This window comes from Leuresthes tenuis, unplaced genomic scaffold, assembly GCF_036924035.1.
Source record: "Leuresthes tenuis unplaced genomic scaffold, fLeuTen1.0.hap1 SCAF_14, whole genome shotgun sequence".
Lineage (NCBI taxonomy): Eukaryota > Metazoa > Chordata > Actinopteri > Atheriniformes > Atherinopsidae > Leuresthes > Leuresthes tenuis.
Genome location: NW_027325368.1, coordinates 21,687,184 through 21,708,906, shown reverse-complemented (window position 1 = coordinate 21,708,906; position 21,723 = coordinate 21,687,184). Strand labels below are relative to the sequence as shown.

Genomic DNA, 21,723 nt, shown 5'->3' with positions numbered 1-21,723 from the left:
TGTCACTGCGGTGAACCCTGTTCAAAACTGGTTCCCATACGTCGTACAGGTCCCCGGCTCAAAAGTAATTTTTATTGATAACAACAACAATAATAATAATAATGATAATAACCTTACAACTTTTTCTCCCAGTGGCTGATAAGCGGGTATGGAAAATAGAAAGATAATTGTAAGTGAAGGACTGTGGTAAAACTACATTACCCATGAAGCCCAGGTGTGCATGCTTTCTTTTTTCTTTTTTCCCCGGATATAGCATCACATGAATTGACTGTCAACATGTAAGATGGCCACGCATCACAGGCAAAATGCTGCTGGGCGGAGGAAAGTACAGGTAAATATTGAGAGCTGCATCGCTGATAAGTCTGTGGCAACAGTGAAATTAAAGTTTTTAGCTTAAAGAGGTGCATCACAATTACTCGACTGCCAGAAAAAATCACCAGCAAAACCAGCGCTGCTGTTATGACTCATGGCACAAGCCGGCTAACCTAGCTGGCTTAGCTTAGCTGAGCTATTAGCGTCTTCTGCTAACGGGTGCGCCTAAATGACAACATGCTTTTGTTGTCATTTAGACGCACTTGTCTCACAAGTGCGTGTGAGATAACGTAGAAGATTAGAAACTCGAACAAAATTCTGCCATAAGGCATGTATAATTTTAAGTACCGCAGTTTGATGCTGTCACGGTGTTCATGGTAGCTAGGCTACATTGCATCTCGGCTCCGTCTAATTGCTGGTAAAACGTAGCTGCATCAGTGGTTCTGTCGTGCTCCCAGTTCGCTACCACACGAACGTTCGTTCTGTGTGCTGAACGTTCTAAATCATGGAGCGAAAATGCGTTGTCCGTCTGCGTCCGTGTAAGAATTTTAAAGCTAATTTTAATGTTGATTTGGTTACTTTTACTTTTTTACTGTTACTTTTACTTACAAGAGAAGTGCGCGAGCCGTGTTGCAGCTTGACAGTAGATGTTTTTTTTTAGTTACATTAGGGGTTGTCCGGGTAGGAGTCTGACCTTTGATATACATCTATACATCTTTGTGTCACAGGTGTCCTACGTCATTAGAGATGAAGTGGAAAAGTACAATCGAAATGGGGTAAACGCACTCCAGTTAGACCCTGCCCTGAACCGGCTCTTCACTGCTGGGAGGGACTCCATCATCCGGATATGGAGCGTCTATCAGCACAAAGTAAAGTTCATGATCCTCTTAAGCTATATCGGGATAGTAAATTATTTCACACTTAAACATTTTTTTACATGCATCGCTGTCTCTTAAATCTTAGTAGAGAAACGGTTTAAATGTTGCCTCTTTGTCATTGCAGCAGGACCCGTACATTGCATCTATGGAGCATCATACAGATTGGGTTAATGACATAGTCCTCTGCTGCAACGGGAAAACATGTGAGTTGTAATCACTGCCAGCAGTTTTGTTTAGGATTTTGGCCTTGTGCATTTTAGCTTCTGGGGCTTCGTTTTTGTTTGGGTTTTTTTCTCCTCTGTTCTGACAGTCAGGTCTCTCTTTATAGTGATATCTGCCTCATCGGATACAACAGTCAAAGTATGGAATGCACACAAAGGATTTTGTATGTCTACGTTACGAACACACAAGGACTATGTAAAAGCTTTGGCTTACGCAAAGGACAAGGAGCTCGTGGCGTCGGCAGGTCTGGATCGACAGATCTTTCTTTGGGACGTGAACACACTAACGGCTCTCACCGCTTCCAACAACACTGTCACTAGTGAGTAATGACTTAACCCCCTGTGACAGTCTCTGTGGAAGATAGTTTGCAGCCCACCTTTGGACTCACCATCGTTTGTTTCTCAACAGCTTCGTCACTGAGCGGGAACAAGGACTCAATCTACAGTCTGGCCATGAACCAGATGGGTACAGTTATTGTTTCTGGATCCACTGAAAAGGTTTGGGTTTGAGTCGCGCACACACACACACAAAGATGGGAAACTTGAATAAAACTATTCTGTGATTAGTTTACCTTTCATGTTGTCATCTTATTATAGGATATTTATTCATCTGTAGCCTGAAGCTTGATTGAAAATCCACTTAAATCACAGATACACGTTCAGAGCTTTTGAATTTGTGTGAGGCTTTTGGGCTTCAGCGGTATCAGCTGCATCTACAAGCTTTAATGGAACTGAAAGCTTATTTGCTGTGTTTTGGATTCCTTATTCCCTTCTTTTTTTTTTTCTTCTGCAGGTCCTAAGAGTGTGGGATCCTCGAACATGTGCAAAACTGATGAAGCTAAAAGGCCACACAGATAACGTGAAGTCACTACTGCTGAATCGAGACGGCACTCAGGTGACCTGCTTAAAGATGTTGAAAACGTTGCAACGTTTGGAGAAAGAGGGAAATTTGTATTATTTTTATTTATTTTTTAAATCTGAGCTTGCTGACTCCTCCCTTACAGTGCCTGTCGGGCAGCTCAGACGGGACCATCCGGCTCTGGTCACTCGGGCAGCAGAGGTGTATCGCCACCTACCGGGTGCACGACGAAGGGGTGTGGGCCCTGCAGGTCAATGAGGCATTTACACATGTCTATTCTGGAGGAAGAGACAAAAAGATCTACTGCACGGACCTGCGTAACCCGGACATCCGCGTGCTCATCTGTGAGGAGAAGGCCCCGGTGCTTAAGGTAAGAAGTCAAAGCACCGCGAGCACAGCTCAATGCCCTCGTTTTAGCTAACACGGCTGAAAGGAAATAATCTTTTAGTAAGTTTTTATTTGGAAATTCCATTATTGAGGACCGGGTGTTGGTCTTGTCTGTTGTCAGGCTTTCAAATGTGTTTATGTAACTTCTGGTATTTGAAGTCCTTGTGCAGACATGCGATTAGCTAGTTTTATTTTATTATATTTACTGCTCCATGCTCCTTTTGGAATCGCTCAACCTTTCTGTCTTTTTCTTTTACTCAGATGGAACTGGATAGATCTGCTGACCCACCCCCAGCTATTTGGGTTTCCACCACCAAGTCATCCGTTAATAAATGGGTAAGCATGCCTGACACCTCTGAGATCACCGTACGACTGTCAAACTTTAAATCATCTACGTGAAGATGAATTTATATTAATCAGAGTCACAGCTCTGCGATTCTTAAAATCCAGGTTGATCTTTAATGAGTTTGGCTGTTCTCTGTGAGTGTGTATGTTTAATTTATTGTATTTTCTCTTTGCTTGTGTAGTCTCTAAAAGGAATGCACAACTTCAGATCATCAGGGGAGTATGACAACGACTGCAGCACACCTCTGACTCCACTGTGTACTCAGCCAGAACAAGTCATTAAGGGTAAAGTTGTTTGTTTGTTTGTTTTAAAACTTCTCCAAATCCCCTTTTCTGGTATTTCATGCAATTAAAGGAGAAAATCTCTCTTGCTTTCGCAGGAGGTGCCAGTATTATCCAGTGCCACATTCTGAATGACAAGAGGCACATACTCACCAAAGACACCAACAACAATGTGGCATTTTGGGATGTACTAAAGGTAAACCACACGCCGTTGTTTTGATATTCTAGATGTATTGATTGCCTCGCTATGTCAAGGAAGGATCCTTAAGGGCCACCTTTCCTTTCTGGTCCAATCCTGCTGAAGCAGCGTTCTGACACAGAAGATCCTGTGCAGTACTAAAGCTTACTGAAACCATCGTTACGCTGGCGTTAGTCTTCCACTCAGCAGGTGTCGTGGTACAGTCTGCGCTCATCAAACATGTTGCAGCCATGTTCCTCGGACGCGTGCCTCACAGTCTGGCTGTTAGTGGCCTTTATATGACTGCACCTGCCACAAGCTCGCTTCTGTGTAACCTGAATCTCCTAAAAGCGCCCATAATCCTTTGCTCATGTCGAAGATTGCGCAGAAGTGCGGCTCGACATCCGTGCAATACGAATATATATATTTTTTAAACGAGTTTGGGTGGTTATGTGCCAAAGGTTAATCGTTTATAGTTGCTCTGCCACATCGATTTTTCTCTGCACATTTTGAGCAAATTTGCCCGAAAACAAGTTTTACGTGACTGCCCTCCTGCTGATATGTGGATGAAATTGACCTTGTGGGGGGGGGGGTTTTGTTGCTTTTTTTAACTTTCAGGCTTGCAAGGGTGAAGACTTAGGGAAAGTGGAATTTGATGAGGAGATTAAAAAGCGCTTCAAGATGGTCTACGTGCCAAATTGGTTCTCTGTTGATCTGAAAACTGGGGTGAGTTTCAAGCGTGGCTTTGGCAGCTGTTACCTTTTCCAACTCGCGTGTTCACCCGTACGCTGCTTGTGTTCATCTGCTCCACCCTGAATAGATGCTCACGATCACTCTGGACGAGAGCGACTGCTTCGCTGCCTGGGTGTCTGCAAAGGATGCAGGATTTTCAAGTTCTGATGGCTCTGACCCAAAGTGTAGGCAATCATTGATACATAAATATATGTTAAATAAACGCAGTGCCGAAGCTCTAATGTCACCCCGTGGAAACGTTCTCATTGCTCCCCACAGTGAACTTGGGTGGGCTGTTGCTCCAGGCTCTGCTGGAGTTCTGGCCCAGAACTCGCATCAACCCCATGGACGAGGAAGAGAACGAGGTGAACCACGGTGAGCGGATTGTTTCTAAACTCCCTCAATGCTTTTTCTAAAACTGAACCGATCGAAAGGCGCCGACGTTTACCCAAAGTGCCGCCTCGTTTCTTATTCTAGCCTTTTCCGTTGTTGTTCCCACAGTGAACGGAGAGCAGGAGAACAGGGTCCAGAAAGGAAACGGATACTTCCAGGTTCCACCACACACACCCGTCATCTTTGGAGAAGCAGGAGGCCGAACTCTTTTTAGGTACTGCTTGAGTCACAAACCCATAATAAGTGAATGAGGGTAGGATGCAGACCCAGGTAGTGGTTCATAGGCAAGTGTCTGATTCCACCTCCGTGTTGCTTCTGCTGCAGGTTGTTATGTAGAGATTCAGGTGGCGAGACTGAGTCCATGCTGCTGAATGAGACAGTCCCACAGTGGGTTATTGATATCACTGTAGATGTGAGTATTGATGCTGCTTTGTTTTTGCACACTTAAATATATTACCTCCATTTTTTTTTCCTTTACATGTCTCTATGTCAGTTTCTTCTTTCTTTCCTCTCACCTCTGTGGTGGAAATTTAGTAATGCACAGAGTCAGTTATCTTCTTCTGAGGAGATAAGATGCTTTTATAATAATATCTTGCAAGAGAGAACAACACAGTACAGAATACAGAGTTGCTCTGACCACTGAGGCAAAAACGCACAGTTATATTGCCCTCTTATCACATCATCTCTCTTTGGGTGTAGTTTATTGTTCTTCTATCTTTCCCTCCAACCATCAGTTGAGGTTAACCAGACACAGTCGTAAATACCAGCCTCAGCCCTGTCCCCCCTAAAGTGCAGCTATCTCATTATAACAAGCCCACCATTGTAAAGAGGAATTTCAGAAAAACAGGGCAGGCTGGTACCTTGAAGCTTGGTCATTTGGAGGTTATACACAGTAACACTCAATACATGCATATAAGAATTAATTTTCCATTACACCTCCTTTCTGTTAGTTCATGTCCCTCCTTTCCTTGTTTTTCACTCGTCTTCCATCACTGCTCCTCTTACTTTGATTACTGCAACATCATGTTTAAAGTGAGACATTCTGTTTCTACTTAGTGAAAAACATTAGTTCATTGTGAGTTTGATGGCAGCAACAACATCCCCCAGAATCCTTTCCTGCGAAGTCATGCAGCTGTCACAGATGTGCTTTTGCGTTTCTTTCTGAAATATGTAAGACCCTCCCCTAAAACCTGTACAAACCTTCCAACACCGATCATTTCCAAAGAGAATTTCAAATTTGTCTGACAGAACAGGTTTCTGCTTCGCCTCAGTCAGTTTAAATGAGCTTCGGCTCAGAGATGGCAGCAGCCTTTCTGGGTCATGTTCACATCTGGCTTCCTTCTTTGCATAAAGGAGCTTTAACCTGCTGTGGGTGGCGTGGTGAACTGTGGCTGACTTTAATGCGGTGCTGCCGTGTGTTGATTTTAGCTCATCTGGGTGAACTTTTGCCCATCTTTACTTCTCAGGACTCTGCTTCTCTAAGGTGCTCTTTTTCTACTCATTCATATTACTGACCCGTTGATGATTTGCCTAATTAGGTGCAACATGCAACTTTTTTTAGACGTGCTGCTGCCAAATTCCAATGTGTTTTTATATATATATATTTTTTTATAAACGGTAAAATGTCTCGCATTCAACACAGTCATCACTTTTTATCAGACATGATATTTGTAAATCATTGCATTCTGTTCTGTTCTGTTCATTTACATTTTATACACTATCCCAGCCTCCTTTTGGCAATTTGTGGGGGAAGGCAGGGAAAGCCACACAAAAAAAAAGTAAAAATCCTACAGCTAAAGTTAGCTGTTTGCCTTGTCAGCAACTAGCACAAATTATTTAATATTATTAGCTTCATAATTTGATATTATTAGCTTCATACGGTGCATTTTCATGTGATATTTAAATCAGCTTTTATATCAGAATTCAGACGGTTTTAGTGTTTTCTGAGCTGGGAGTTTACATCGACTTCGACGTTTTGCTTCCGCCGTCACTAACATGCGTCGCCCTTCTCCTTCTGTTCCAGAAAAATATGCCCAAGTTCAACAAAATCCCGTTCTACCTCCAGCCGCATTCTTCCTCTGGTGCAAAAACTCTAAAAAAGTGAGTTTGGAACGTCACGTTGCAGAAAACCAAACGGCCCGTGCAGACGGCAACCTTTGCAAGGTGCGCTGCAGCCCACCCGCAGAACCCCATTTATGCCTTCTTTGTGTCGCGCAGGGACCGTCTTTCTGCCAGCGACATGCTCCAGGTCAGAAAGGTGATGGAGCACGTTTATGAGAAGATCATAAACCTGGACAATGAATCGCAGACCACCAGCTCCTCAGCCAACGATAAACCCGGGGAGCAGGAGAAGGAAGAGGACATGGCCATGCTCGCTGAGGAGAAGATCGAGCTTATGTGTCAAGACCAGGCATGTTGACTCCTTATTTCTTTAAAACATGTTCATGTTTATCTGTTGCACGCTGCCTTCAGTATTCAGTAATCGCAGCCGTGTGGTTCATTTAAGTGACGTCTTTGTTTTTGTCCTTCAACCAGGTTCTCGACCCCAACATGGACCTGCGAACAGTTAAACATTTTATCTGGAAGAGCGGAGGGGACTTGACACTTCACTATAGGCAGAAGTCCACGTGAAAGTCGCCGTTTTTACAAGCAGAACTCTTTCTCATTTGCCAATCACCACCCACCTCTGATATGTAGTACCCTAAACCCCAGTGTGGTCAAGAGTCGCAGTATGAGAATCCAGTAAATTTGCGAGGGCGTGATTCACGGTGTATCATAGGGAAGTGACCCGAGCAGTCCGACGCCGCCAACACACTCCTGGGGGGGGGGGGTTCTTTAAAAGATTGAGGAATGGACTTTTTCCAGGTTTCAGCAACTTCTTTTCTCTTAGATTTTGTTTCTTCTCTTCCCCTTTCCTTTCGATTGGCATTTAATTTAAAGCGAGTGAAGTTACGGTTTGTATTCGTGTCTGTGTGTGTGTGCGTGCGTGTGTGTGTGTGTGTGTGTGTAGGCACATGGATGTAGTAGACTGTTTTGCTCTAGTACATTCCAGAACCTGTTGCTGTTCTACAAACACTGCACCCGTCTCAGCAGAATCAGCAGTGCAGGAGTACACCTGGTCTCTGGGTAGCATCACAGCCCCCCCTCCCCCCCCAAAGCGATCCTCATCCGCGCCGTTGTCGACATCGACCACCTTAACTTGAATTGACCCTTTACTCAGACATCTAACTATCGCCGAGCTTGAACCTCACTGACGGAAGCACTTGTGTTTGTCTTTATTTTTAGCTGTGCTATTCTTCATGGAATGAATGTTCTTTTTGTAAATATACATGCAACATTTTTTGATTTAAATGACTGTTTTGGTTTTGCAGCATTTTATTTTTTTTTTTTTCCTCTTGTACAGTTTCAACAGTTGTTTTTCCAAATCCCTAGAGCACATTCATGATTATGAAGGTAATGTGATTTGGATGTTAAGAATTGCATTTGTTGTATTCACTGCAACACAGAAATTCAAGTTTACTCTGAAAATAGTTGTTTCAAGTCATCTTAGCAATTGGAAAATTATGTATAAGGTATATATCCTACAATAACTCGTAATTACATGCTGTGTTTGGCTCATGAGCGGTGACTCTGGTGACATGGAGGGCTGTTCCTAGTGTAGATTTCATTTAGATTTAATGACAGTAAAATAAACCTCGACGGGGGAATTTCATCCAAGAGTTTATGAGCATCCAGCCACTGTGGGAGGTTCACCAAAGTGAAATAAACGCTAACTTTTGCGTCTCTCTTTGCGTCGCCGAGCAGGGCAGCGGATACTTTCACTGGAGTTAATTTTTGCCACAATGAGTGTGTAACGCCATAACGGAGGACGCGTCGGGTGAGCTCTAAATTGGCCAAAAACAGGATGTGTACCACAATTAGGCCATAACACTGCAATATTCCTTGTTGTAATAATTTGTGAAATATGTATATTTTAGGCATTCAAAGAAATAAATTGGAATGGTTTAACAATGACGGACCTGTGGGGAGTATAAATGGATGTTGTGACGTGTTCCAGCTGGTGAGCGTGAAATAAAAACAAGACACTTTTTTTTTTTCAAAATCAAGTGATATGATTGTTTAACAATCAAACGTTTCACCCGTTACATTCATCAAAAGCCTCTGTGCTCATTCCTAACAACAAACACAATCCATTAATAAAATCTGCAAAAATACTTCCTTATTTTACACACTTGCACCTACTTTGACAAATAATAAAAAGCCCCATAAAGAGAACAGAAGAAAACTAACGCTCATCTGAAGAACTCCCATGATGCCGGACTAAAGGTTTCACCTCTATAGGAAATACCCAACATATATGCTGCCTGTATACGCTAAATTAACTTTGCATAGATCATGTGAATTACATGTAAAAATTCCAAATAAACATGGGGGGGGGGGGTTACAAATGACTGGCTGTACAGTTGTAAAAATCTGATACGAAACTTCTCACAAGCTACGAGGCTAAAAAAAAAATAAAATAATTACCACCATAATTAAAAAAAGACAGCGTTTAAAACAAACTGACCTCCTGGTGTTAGAACATGCACCCAGTATATTCACTTCATTACAACAGGACTCATTATGGTACAGCTAAAGCCCTTTAAAATCCAGTACAGGGGGACGTAGACTCAAAGTGTCCAGCTTCGTGTGATTTAAAGCTCCGATTGATGTAAACGATGCTTCTTTAGAACATCTTAAAGAGATTTAACAGTGCGTCTCTGACTGCCAGTGTCGTACTTTCAAAGACCGTGATAGTGTTACAGATGTGAAGGTGCAGCTGAGCTGTGCAGTAGTGAAATGTGTTTATCTTTGGAAGCATTCAAGTATTTATCGCTTTGATGTTTCAGAAGCAAAAGTATCGTTACCCGTGTCATCTGAAAATGTTAAAAATCACAACCCTTTTGGCTTAAAGTAACTCAACTCTCACATATAAAACAAACAGGATATTATTGCAGTAACTGTAGATATTTTCCTGCCATGTTAATGCTGTAGGTTTTTCGTGTAGTGTACCAGTCAGTTAATGATGCAGCCATACTCATGTAGACAGGAAAGAGAAAATTAGAGCGGGCACATTTTTTGCTCAGTCTAACCTGTGTCTCCCATATATGCTAAAAAAAAAAAATTAAGATTGTCAACTCCGTGTTAAATATGTGTTCTCTCTGTACAGCCTGATGGCAGCTTACTCTTAGTGCGACTCCTCTGGTTCCTCCTCACCGTGCTCATGGCTGCACTCAGCAGCAGGAGTCACATTCACAGGCTCTGCAGACTCATACGTCGGCTCTTGTGTATCTGCGATGGCCTGAGCAGGAGAATCGACTCCAGTGGACTCATTGCCAGCGGAGGTCGAGGTGAGGTCGACGGGAGACGGGCAGGGAGAGTCTGCGGGGACCGAAGGCTCCTCTGGAAGGGACAGCACGCCGATGGGAGGACTCGGGCTGGACTCGATGAGCAAGCTCTGTTGGTCAGCGGACTCCGGGAGCAGGTGAGATGTTTCAGCAAGCGGGATGCCTGAATCAGACAAAGTGTCGGTGGAAGCGAGAGAAGCAGAGAGGTCCAGGGCTCCCTGGGAACTGAGCTCTAGTGGCTCACTCTGGTTCTCTGTCGATGATGAAATTAGGGCGCTGTCGTCCAGCTCCTCTGCACAACAAAAAAATGTCAAGCACAGTCTGGTTTAGCAGCCATATCTTTATGGAAAAGCTCCTGGACGCAGCTATGAACAACAGCGATGTTCACTCACCAACACCAGACAGTTCACCGTCCTTCTCCTCGTGCATAGCCAGTGAGGTGTTGGTCATGTCAATGGATGACATGGACAGATCCAGCTTGTCCACCAAGTCCGCAGGGTCAGGGTTCATCGCTGCCACTTCAGAGTCAGAAAAGCCTGGAAAGAACAGCAACATTTATGCAACTATTTCATTAACCTGATGGCCACAGTCACGGAGTGCATCTTGATCCTCTTAAATCACTGCAGACAGGATCTGTGCTGACCAGGGTCCATGACTCTCTGAATGGGTGGAGGTAGCGGAGCTTCCTGGAGGGTGACCTGATCCATGCTCAACAATTCTTCACTGTGGCCTGAAGGAGCCATCAGAGGTGCCTGGAAACAAGCAGATAATAAGGACAGAGTCAAACGTGAAGACTTTGTTGTTGTGTGATTGTGAAGAGATCATCTAGGGCCTCTGGAAGGTTTCCATTTTAAAATAAATACTTACTGTTACTTGTGAAATTATTGGACGATTAAGGCTATTAGTTGAGACATTTTTGGGAAGATATACCTCTGTGTATCCATGTGTTTGCGGCTGTGGGGAGGGGTTCTCCTCTGGAACAGGGGAAGAAGGCGGCTTCACTGTCGACACATCAGGATTTGCAGGGATGCGGTGCAGGTAGCCATAGCCGATGCCACAACCCAAACTAAGGGCAAACATGTTTAAAATCAGCAAGAACAATCACAGCACCAATTACTGAACAAACTGCACACTTTGGAGTAAAATAAAGCTGAAAAACTTGAGTACATTAGACACCAAGTGATTTAGTGTAGCCTTAGCGATTACTGGCGGATTTATTTGAATAAACTCACAAAAAATACAGGTCATAGTTTATAAAGAACAGAATACATCTGCATGTACCTTCTCTTCATGTAGCAGTGAACCTTAGTGATGCCAAACATGAGCATTATTTTCCCCAATACAAACTCCCACGTATGAGCCTATGAGAGGGGAAATGTTTGGTTTCATCCCGTAAGATTTCCTGGTTTTTCCTCTGACTCATACCTGCCCTCTCCTCCCCAAGCTCCGTTGGGTGTGACCACCACCTCTCTGCAGGCCTCTGTTTGCGTGTTGTACACCAGCAGCTTCAGGGGCTTTCCCTCATGTGCCTCGATCAGCGAGAAGAAGTCCTCTGACTGTAAACCAAGAAGCTTGAATTAACCACAGATGGTCTTTTACAGGCACACTCACGGCAGGAACGTTTTCAAAGTTTATCAGGTAACGTGCAAGGAACACATCACATTCAGAACTGTGTGAAAGTCTTGAGCCACCCTTCATTTCTTAATATTTTGCATCCAAGCAGTCAAACTTTCTTGTAATCTTTTTAAGTGGTTTTGAGCAATAGTTCTCCAGACTTTCTGAGGGTCTTTCAAAGGTTTTCTTTGGACATTGGCTGCTGTTTCCCTTATTTTCAGTCTAGTCCTGGTACCTGACCCTTTCCAGAGGTATCTTTTTTTTAATTTATTGTTAAGTAACTCAGCATTGACCTATGAATCAAAGGGAAAAAAAAACTTTCAGTCTGTTGAGAAGACACATAATGTGTTCCAGTTTCTTTAGTTGCACCAATGGAAAATACCTCAGATAGCACGGTTTCACAAACACAGATCAGTAGTTTTGCATTAACAAGGTGATTGCCGAAGAGCTATTAGCTGAAAACTTGACATTTCTCAGCATGGTGTGCAGTGTGTCCTCAGAAAATCTGATGAAACTGGAGAAGGGAAGGAAAAAAGAGGAAGTGGCAACTCTGTACAGCAGATTAATAGTATCTGAAAGAGATGTCCTTCAGAAAATAAATAAATAAATAAATAACAAATCCAGCAAAGACCTGACACAGGACCTGAGAGATGCATCTGGACCTTCAGCTGATCCATCTACTGTTCACTGAAGCCTCATCAGAAATGGTCTCCATGGAAGGGTGGCTGTCAAGAAGCCATTCTTAAGGAAGGGGAACGGGGAGAAAAAGCTGAGGTCTGCCAAATGACACAAGAAGTGGACTGAAAATCAGTGGCAACAGGTCTTATGGAGGGATGAATCCTCCCCAGAGCCCGGACCTCAACATTATTGAAGCAGTGGGATCATGTTGACAGAGAACGGAACAAAAGGCAGACGACATCCAAAGAAGAGCTTTGGGATGTCCTTCAAGAAGTCTGGAGAACTATTCCTGAAGACTACTTAAAGAAATTACCAAAAAGTTTGTCTAAGTGGGTTCAGGCTATACTGGAGAATAAAGTGCTCAGATCAAATATTGACTTTCGAGCTTTAAAGAATTGCATTGTTTTTGCCTTATATACATATATGCATTTCCATTAATGTTTGCACATATCAATAAATCAGACTTTTTCACAGTTCTGTATGATCAAACCTAAACTGAAAAATGTACTGAACATAAGTGGAGATGTGTGATCTTATGAGTCTTACATCCTGCAACACCTGATCTGCTCCAACTATGTAGTCACTGTGGGGCTGAAGCCCTGCCAGTGCTGCAGGTGAACTGGGTTCCACGTCCTATGAAAAAGCAGTTTTAGTTAGGACCAAATGGAACGAAAAACTGTAAAGGATTCGTGCATCTTTTGGGACAATATCACAGTAAGGTCAGTGGGTTTTCAAAGCTCAAAGCTCTCACCAGCACGTGCCAAACATTCTCACTGGCTCCTTGGTAGCTGCAGAAGCGAACACTGGCACCCAGCAGACCCTGGCCTCCCCACATGTTACTCGGAACCACATCCAACTCACGGACCCTTGTGGTTTTAGAGCTGTACACCTCCATTTTCACTGCTTTCTCCATGCTGGCTTTCAGGAGCTCCTTTAACTGGTCATTTTCCTCATTCTGGCCAATGAGCAAGAACAAAAATTGAGGGAAAAAAAGGGCAGGATTAGATTTATAGCAACAAAACGTGTTGATTAACTGTTTACATGTTCTTCTACTTCTCTTATTAGAGATCTGTGACTAATGTACATTTGTATCTGCATACTTACAAGTCTTCTGTTGTCCAAAGACAGAATGAAGTCAAAGAAGGGCTGCAGCCCAGCCTTTTCTGCAGGGGAACTAGGCTGCACCTGCCAAAGCCAACACAGGAAACTTCATATAACTAATGGAGCTTCACCTCTGCATAAAGTTATACAATTCCTTTAAAAGTTCAAATGAATAAATACTATGTTAGTCTAATAAAAATCTCCCGCAACTACTCCTTAATAATTATTACTACTGAGACTCATTAATTAATCATTTATAACAACTAGAAGAACTCTAAATTCATCTAATTTATACAACCTGTCCAAAACTTACATCTAAATTGATTTATCACTTATTTGAATGATCATTTCGGCAGCACTGTAATAAAACTTAGAACTACACCCTATTAGCTGTGACTTGTAAACATTTCTCCTCTTTTAGGAGATTAGTCTTCGTACTGAAAATGATCAAATCATAACACACATGAGCAACCACTCAATGTTAGGACACTTCGAAAGTTAATTTGTGAGATTCAAGATAATTTCTCGCAAATGCAGAAAAACAACAAACGTTATGTCAGTTTTTTCTATGAGTTTACCACAACAGGTAAGCAGTGCCACCTCATCAGGTTTGACACCGCAACCATTAAGCTAGCTCCCTGCTAGCATACAGTAACGTTTCACGATAAGCTGCAGCCCGCGCTGCTTCGGTTTAAAAACTAAGGAGTTCTGTTAGACTTACGGCGTGTACGTGATAACCGTACGTCCCTCCTTCCGATACTTCTGAGCTCTGGGATAACCCCATTTTAGTTGGATATAATTAAATACTGTTATCGTCAGAAAAATAACCTTATAATTGCTACAGCTGACACTTCGCGACCATCTTGTTAGCAGCCCACAACAATCGAGCATCGCTGCTGTCGAGCAGAAGCGCACATACGCATGCGTACACTGACGACACAAACCTAGTATTATATAGTTTGAAATTCCTCAAGCAATTAAGTGTTTATATTACTATTAATTTCAAACTACATGTTTTAATATGGCCTCTATAGAAATGAAGATAAGAATAGAACAATGATTCAATAGCGGCAGCACATTAAACAAGGATAAGTTTATCACAGGACACCTTCTGATACACTTCAAAGAAAGTACAGGTATGATTTGCAGCACTAATATTCACCACATTCAATAGGTGTATGAGTTTTGGTAATGTCCACACACACTGGAAGGTTTAGGTGTGTATGGTCAATGCTAATGTGCTTTTCTAGCAACAAGGAATAAAAAAGGCTGCTGTCAAAAATCAGATACTGTATGCACACTTGGACTTTGCAGTACTTTCAGTGTCACTGGTGCAAGTTAAAAACTGGCAACAGAAGTGAATCTATTAATAATTGTTGTGGATGATAACAGAAGCCAAAGAGAAACTCTTAGCCCACAAATCACTCAAACTGCTGTCATTAAATTACCAGTTAATACACATTGCTTCAGCTACTGGAATTTGCCCAGTCTCCATTTATTCAAGATTCCACAGAGCAAATAATTACCATTTTTTTAAACGAATGTGAAATAAATAAAGATGTTTTATTTTATTTTAACTCCAGTACAGAGATTCTCTGGACAGAATGTTCAAGACATGAGGGATAATTCACAGTGAGCACACTGTGAAAATCATTCCCGTAATGTATCAACTCCATCTAATAAAATCAATATAAAATCTGATATTTTTGGTGTTCATGGTAAAAAAAAAGAAAATAAAAATAAAAATAATTAACAAATACAACAGAAATAATTAAGTTTAGGAATAAAAAAAACAAGACATACTAATTCTTCAAGTGTGCAGTTAAGGCAGTAGAAAAAAATTGTGCAGTTAGGAAAAATAGGTTATCAATCATTCTTTGTACATTTAAATATAATTACAAATAGATAAAAGCAGTGCTCTTTACAGTTCATTCACTCAGGCAGGTTCTTGCTATATATTGCGAGATTTTTCAAATCAACTATAAAAACATCTTTACAGTAGCTGCTCTGTTCTCGATTACGTCAGGCCTATCAGAGATTCCAGGAGGTGAGTGCTCGACTCGTACTGTGGTAAATTAACAGAGCTAAACAGCTGGAGGGGCTGAAAACTGCCTGAATGCCTGTGTTCTTTGAAAGAGCTGCACAGTGGTCCGGATGGGTAGTCACTGTCGAAGAACTCCAGGTCGGAGTCAGAGGAGAGGCTCAGGTCCACGTATCTGCCTAAGGAATAGTCCACAGTGGGGGAGGGGGTGTTGGGGAAGTCCTCAAGAGAGTCGTTATCGAAGAATTCTCTGGACTGATTGGCGTTCTCATCAAGATAGGTCCTGCTTATGTTGTCTGTGAACGTCATGGTTGTCTCTGGTCCTATGCTGTCAGCGGGCGTGTTATTAGTGGCAGAGCTGCTGCCGTGCTGCGTGAGTGGTTGTTTTTTGTGCCTCAGCTGGCTGCATGAAGGGTTGTTATTTTCAGAGTCAAGACGACTAAGAGCAGAGGTGAGCCTTCCATCACCTTCAGGAGGACTCTGACTCCCACTCAGGAATCCTCCTGCGTCAGAGTCAGAGGAGGAGCAAGAGGATTCCGTCATGTCGCTGCTGCAGCTGTTCTCTTCGACCACCAGCCGCTCTGGGGTGAAATGGAAGGATGGTGTAACGGGCATGGTGAGAGGAAGGCCATCCTCCTCCAAGGTGAACCCGAAGGGACACCTCTTATCCTGCACCGGATGAGTCTCGTCCTCGTCTTCATACTTAAGCTCCTCCGGAAGCCCTGTCTGGTCCTCTGGGCTAAGTGTTTCAGCTTGCAGACGCCTCTCCAGTTCCAGTCTCATGACAGTGTGGATGTAATGGGTTTGCACATGCCTGGCGTCAAACTGGATGCACCCCTGGGTGTTTCCACAGTTGTCCTTTGTGCATCCACAAGGGAAGTTGAAGCGGTCCACCTGTGAGTCAAAGAAAGCAGGGAGAGAAAAAGGGTCACACTGTCACTGTGAGACATTGTGGATAAATCAAGTTCATATTCATCCTTACACTGTATGCTGGCTCCCTGGTTATAGTATTTACATATATGTAGTGAGCGAGTGGTGTACCTGGCATCTGATGCCTGCCAGATTGCATGCACAGGTCTCAGGCTCGCAGAAGCCCCGACAGTCACATCCACATTTTTGTCTGGAAAGCCGCAGGGCGTGAAGCTGCCTCTTCTCCTCCCTGTCAATGAACTTCACCTCTGCTGCCTGGAGGATGGCTTGCCGCTGTTTGGAGGAGAATGGCTGAAGGAAACTTCCATCCTCCTGCTCAGTGTCACTCACGAGAACCTCAGTGTCTTCATCTATGACTTGATCCATAGAGAGCCTGTCTGCTTCATGTTGGTCAACAGATCCACTCACGATCAGCTGGAATCAGCAAAATAGATATAGTAAGTGGACGTTTGTGCTGAGGAGCAGTGAAAGTAGAATAAATCAAGTACACTTACTTTGTGTTTTAATGCCTCAAACCTCTCCTGTCTCAGTTTTTCTCGGCGTCTCTGTGTGCGCTTGTGCCGTTGCTCCAGTGCATGCTCTGCCACTGAGTACCTTTGGAGGGCGCTGTGTTTCTGCACCATGCCCAGGGTGGCACCTCCACGACTGGGCACACCGGTGAAGCCCTGGCAGCGTGGGAAACTGAACACTGTCACCTGATCAAAGCGCACGTTCCTCTGTCCTTTTGTAAGCTTGGGCTTCTTCAGGATGGACCGAACTGGTTGTGTTAGAAAAACAAACACCAGAAACATCAGCTAAAGTTTTAACAAGGGAATCTGATACTTTTACAGAATATACGGTAAAATCAACTGTATGCTCTTGATCTTTATTCTCCCAAACTTTATTTTACTGAAATCATTAATATAAAAACATACAGAAACATGAAAGCGCTATTTGTCTTCATGAAAACACCACATTCACGACATTAGATTTTTAGCGTACTCTATAGTTCTCCTTACTGAAAGAAAGTAGAAGAACCTTCACACAAAGACAGTATGACAAATGCAACTGTGAAGTACTCTAAGAGTGTTTGTTTTTTAGCCCAATTATATGAAGTAATTCTTGATGCTTGGTAAAAACTGCCCTTAAACTCTTTCATACGCTTCACGAAAATAATTAGGGTCAGTAGTCGAACACACGCATGGAAAGACAACGCCTGGATTGCAACAATGACAGATCAATAGAGGTGAAAAATGTAAGCCAGTTTCGGACTTCTCTTACTTATAAGTTTACCAGGATATAACTGACTATTTCAGTCTAATGTCTGAAAACACCTCTTAAACCCTCTATTTGCTGGCACATAAGCGTCCTGCTCCCTTTGTACCTTTTTTCCTCATCTATGTCCTCCGGTTTTCCTCCAGCTGGAGATCTAGTTATATCTCATCCAAGACATTATGGATCTGGATTTTCGTCTTTTGGAGCAGACTTTCTCTCCTCCTGTGTCATTTTCTCTTGCTTTGTGTCTATTTGTTTGCTTTGTAGCAGCACCAGGAAGTACCTTGAAATCCACTTGGAGCTGCCCGTCATTATCAATATGAATCTATCTGTAACTGCGTCAGCCCCATCGTGGACATTCACACATCATCTGTTGGATGTCTGTCCATCCTGGAAGATGTACCTCCTGTGCTGCTTTCTCTGAACTTTTCCTAATCTGATCCGGGGGTCTCGGCACAGAAGGTGTCACAGACAAAGGGTTTATGGCTCTACGGCAGTGACTGTCTTATCACCTTTTATCAGTACAAGTGATGAGTGACAGCATGTTAAGTTTCATTATGTCTAAATAAAGCCATTTGATATGACTTGTATAAAGCGATCCTGCTATTCAAATCGATTCGACAACTTCCTATTGCTCAGGCAAATGATCCTCTACACCACAGATGCGAGACACTCTCTGCGTGTTATCTGGAGCGGCCCCGAGGCTGGCGTTTTCATATCAGTCAGTCATAACTGCTGCTGCGAGGTGATAAGAAACACTCCTATAAAACGCTGATGGGAAAAGGGGCAGATAAGGGAGAGGTTTGCATTATTTGAAAGAAGGGGGAAAAATAAACAGTCGTGCCGAGCTGGGATACTTACTGGACAAAGTGCTGGGTGCAGCAGGACTGTCAGGTGTGAAATCTTGGTCCACAGAGGAGCTGCTCTCCCCATCGGACTCCCACTCTGAGGAGGCAGGGGAGGAGAGGGAGGATGGAGACGAGGAGGAAGATGGGTAGCAGGGGTTTGTCTCTACCGCTGCAAACTTTCTCTTCAGGATGCCTCTCATTGTTTGGCAGTGATGTTTGATGCACAATCTGCACAAACACAAAGGAAATATGGACATTGGTTGGAACAACTAATATTCTGTGTTAATCAATGCTTGGATTAATAATGTAAGAAACTAAAGTGATTCCTTATGTGGTTTCAACCAAAGAGCGGCACTTATTTGACCAATCCAGCAAGATATCTATCAGAAGATATCTATGAATCATTCATGGCGTTCACGATGAACGCAAAATGTCGCAACACCGCAACACAAAACAATGATGTGTTCGCACATCTGTCTGAGGCACCAAACGCTCACACCACCTTTTGAAAGTGACAGTCTTTCCTGCTGAGTACTGCACTGTTGCTGGTCGAGCTGGTCTCGGCTTGATGTCATTTTGACAGAGAATATCCTACAAGCTTATGTTTCAGAGGCATACTCATGGGAACTGAAATTCTTCTCTTTAATTACAACCAGCTGTGTGTTTGAGAGATAAAGAAAAGAAGAAAACAACAACAATAACAGCTCATCTTCTATTCCCCGCACAGCAATAAACATTCCAGTGATTCTTCGAGTTTTTTTGGGAGAAATACGTGCAAACGATGGTATGCTAAGCATGTAATGGATCGAGCGGCTGCTATTTTTGGATGTGAACATGGAAAGTAAATCCAAATGAGAGTAATTTCAGGGCAACAATCCACAGCAAAGGTTTAAGTCGGTTTAAGGTATCAAAAAATTCAGAACATAAAAAAAAAAAGAGGAAGGATGTCACCAACAACAGGTAATAGCTTTGACTGCCAAGTTCTCGACTGACTTTGTGCTGAATTCTTTTCATCTGTCAAGCAATACTATGAAATCCTTCAGCTTGCACCCACAAAAAAAGCCAAAATAACCAAAAAAAAACACCAGACAAGTTCGACTTTTCAGATGTATAATTTTACTTGGACAACTCCGAAACTGAAAAATGTTCAGCTTGATGACACCGAACAAATGAACTTTTTTTTTTTTTTGCAAATATTTCAGCTCAAGTTTGGTTTGATTCTTTTCTCAAGGGAAAACTTGTGATACAAAAGATCAAATATGAACACTATAAGTTAGAATTTATAGAGTGGGGCATTTAATAGTATTAGGAATCCAACTGGCAACAGCTGCACACCAAAGAGAGGTAACGCTTAACACAAGCTACCCTAAAAAGCTCCAGCATCATGGCAGCATGAACACATCAGGTGAAACAGCGACATGTCTTCTTGTTAGAAGCATTGTGTAACTTTGTCTGCACTAACAGCCATTATCCCGCACTAACACACAGTCAGTCACGGTCCACTAGACAAAGGACTACTGATTGTCTGCAGCAAGCAAATACCAACCAAATAAACCGGTGCGTGCGTGTCTTTGTGTCTGTGTGCACAGAGACTAACTTCCTGGATTTATTGCAAATAAGAGGTGAAACAAGACACAGCTCAGCGAGTATTTTGAGCAGTTACAATGCATGAATGGTGCTTCATAGATGACTCTTATCAATGTAGCAAAACAATGTTTTCCTGCAAACACAATTACTTTCCATGCAATTCCAATTAATACTGCAATGCAGTGCTGCTGTAGCTGTCTCATGGCCCAGTTACATCACTTTTATTACACATCTGACAGAGTAGAGACTTCACTGTACATCTAGGTATCCACTGAGAGGACATCAATTATTTAAAAGATTCAAAGCAACAGCAGCAGCAGAGTGTGCACGGGCGCGCTCACGTGTATATGGAGAGGGACTGTGACGGGGTTAATACACTTAAGAAATAAAGGACAGACTGCAGACGTTTCACTATGATATCATTGGAAAACCAAAGTCCCTCGATGCACGGTTAGTGTACAGCCGTTTCACTTTTGTCCTCGCGCACACTTTAAAACCCCTTCAGGAATGTTACGCAGATGTCACACGGGGTTTTCACTGGAGGAGTACAGGAGTCGTTTCCTGTTTGGCATAATAACAGTCGTTAGGCGGCTGACCTCTTCACCCCTTTCGGAGGGAGACACACACGGTGGTCCTGTCAGCTACAATGACAACACTGTTCCCCGCTGTCCGCGCGCTCTCTGCACGGGCACAAACACTTGCGGGCACAGCCTCCATTTAAACTGAACCGTATTAACGCAAATGTCCACTGGCGCTCCACAGCACCAGAGTTAACACATTCTGCAGTTTGTTTGGGGTATTAAAAAAAAAAAGTATTTATGACTCCAAAACCGTGAAGAAGCTCATTTGAAACCAAGCAACAGTATAATTAGTACAGTAATTAGCCTTACGTTACCATCTTATTATAGACGTTATGCTTCATAAACATAATGCGAAGTGGTACATTAAAAAAAAATACAACAGCAACTTTCAATTCACTTTTAAGTACAATTAACACCAAAAACCCTATGAAATATTATAGCATGGTGAATTAATGTTTGGTTACTCACCACAAAGTAAAAGACAGCATACTAATAAGGAGGGCTGAAGTGGACAAAAAGTTATGGGTCTTGTCAACGGTCCAGCCAGCTGAGCATTTTGTGTCCGCCTGTGTTTATGTGAAGCTACACAGTAGTGCCCAATGTGAATATGAGAGCACTGGCTGGGAGCTCCCGAAGAGACACAGTGTTAGAGCAAGAGAGTTCCCTGTCTTTGAACCGGCTGAGGCCTCGCACCTGCGCACTACTGCGTGCAACATGTTGGAATAGCTGGCTAGTGATTGGTTTAATTAGTCATTAAACAGAAAAACCGAACGTGCACTTTTAAAAGCTCAAGCAAAACCAGATAATAATTCCAACTTTTAGCCTCGACTGAAACATTTTCCATACATAAACATAGCATAACATTCACCAAATATGGATATTAGCATTTTTCAATCAAGACGCCATGTTAAACAAAGCCGGAAATGCTAGGGATTTTATCCTCTTGTGTTACTTACTTTGTCTCTGTGTCCTCTCTGTCTGTCTTGACGCAGACGGTGACACATGCAGAGGCGGGAGACTCACTGCAGCCCACAGATTCCTGTCTGTTTTGTTCACACTTTGCTGTTACCACCAGTGACGAGCTGGTAAATAGCGAACCTTTAAACCTCCAGCTC

General features: G+C 42.8%; 3 protein-coding genes across 4 annotated transcripts; 1 reads left to right on the top strand and 2 right to left on the bottom strand.

Moving 5' to 3' along the window:
* Positions 1-257: 257 nt before the first annotated feature.
* Positions 258-8,601, top strand: LOC140269486 (WD repeat-containing protein 48). Of its 2 annotated transcripts, none has more exons than XM_072364608.1 (18): positions 258-331; positions 1,041-1,181; positions 1,318-1,393; positions 1,519-1,731; positions 1,821-1,909; positions 2,205-2,306; positions 2,416-2,640; positions 2,919-2,993; positions 3,185-3,287; positions 3,383-3,480; positions 4,081-4,188; positions 4,283-4,379; positions 4,474-4,569; positions 4,696-4,801; positions 4,912-4,999; positions 6,611-6,687; positions 6,805-6,997; positions 7,123-8,601. In XM_072364608.1, exons 1-18 carry the CDS (start codon positions 284-286, stop codon positions 7,216-7,218), a joined length of 2,031 nt encoding a protein of 676 aa, XP_072220709.1. In that variant the 5' UTR covers positions 258-283; the 3' UTR covers positions 7,219-8,601. The 2 variants fall into 2 exon arrangements, with proteins under 2 accessions (XP_072220709.1, XP_072220708.1); XM_072364607.1 differs by having other exon boundaries at positions 1,315-1,393.
* Positions 8,602-8,689: 88 nt separating this feature from the next.
* On the bottom strand, positions 8,690-14,274 carry gorasp1a (golgi reassembly stacking protein 1a). Its single transcript, XM_072364609.1, has 9 exons — positions 14,089-14,274; positions 13,371-13,451; positions 13,018-13,221; positions 12,813-12,899; positions 11,400-11,530; positions 10,905-11,040; positions 10,618-10,726; positions 10,367-10,510; positions 8,690-10,266 (listed from the first exon to the last, which is right to left on the bottom strand). Exons 1-9 carry the CDS (start codon positions 14,149-14,151, stop codon positions 9,815-9,817), a joined length of 1,407 nt encoding a protein of 468 aa, XP_072220710.1. The 5' UTR covers positions 14,152-14,274; the 3' UTR covers positions 8,690-9,814.
* A 637-nt stretch (positions 14,275-14,911) lies between these two features.
* Positions 14,912-21,229, bottom strand: LOC140269015 (cysteine/serine-rich nuclear protein 1-like). The gene is made up of 5 exons (XM_072364041.1): positions 21,077-21,229; positions 18,454-18,668; positions 16,833-17,095; positions 16,450-16,752; positions 14,912-16,302 (listed from the first exon to the last, which is right to left on the bottom strand). Exons 2-5 carry the CDS (start codon positions 18,638-18,640, stop codon positions 15,385-15,387), a joined length of 1,671 nt encoding a protein of 556 aa, XP_072220142.1. The 5' UTR covers positions 18,641-18,668; positions 21,077-21,229; the 3' UTR covers positions 14,912-15,384.
* Between the last annotated feature and the right edge of the window lie 494 nt (positions 21,230-21,723).

What these genes read in the sequence shown, in the direction of transcription:
- LOC140269486 (XM_072364607.1), top strand. Translation starts at nt 284, where the DNA reads ATGGCCACGCATCACAGGCAAAATGCTGCTGGGCGGAGGAAAGTACAG. An exon ending in TGAATCGAGACGGCACTCAG is followed by an intron (nt 2,307 to 2,415) that starts GTGACCTGCTTA and finishes CCTCCCTTACAG; the next exon opens with TGCCTGTCGGGCAGCTCAGA. An exon ending in CATTTTGGGATGTACTAAAG is followed by an intron (nt 3,481 to 4,080) that starts GTAAACCACACG and finishes TTTAACTTTCAG; the next exon opens with GCTTGCAAGGGTGAAGACTT.
- gorasp1a (XM_072364609.1), bottom strand. Translation starts at nt 14,151, where the DNA reads ATGGGGTTATCCCAGAGCTCAGAAGTATCGGAAGGAGGGACGTACGGT. An exon ending in CAGATCAGGTGTTGCAGGAT is followed by an intron (nt 11,531 to 12,812) that starts GTAAGACTCATA and finishes CTTGGTTTACAG; the next exon opens with TCAGAGGACTTCTTCTCGCT. An exon ending in AAACACATGGATACACAGAG is followed by an intron (nt 10,727 to 10,904) that starts GTATATCTTCCC and finishes GCTTGTTTCCAG; the next exon opens with GCACCTCTGATGGCTCCTTC.
- LOC140269015 (XM_072364041.1), bottom strand. Translation starts at nt 18,640, where the DNA reads ATGAGAGGCATCCTGAAGAGAAAGTTTGCAGCGGTAGAGACAAACCCC. An exon ending in TGCACCCAGCACTTTGTCCA is followed by an intron (nt 17,096 to 18,453) that starts GTAAGTATCCCA and finishes TAACACAACCAG; the next exon opens with TTCGGTCCATCCTGAAGAAG. An exon ending in TGGCAGGCATCAGATGCCAG is followed by an intron (nt 16,303 to 16,449) that starts GTACACCACTCG and finishes TTTGACTCACAG; the next exon opens with GTGGACCGCTTCAACTTCCC.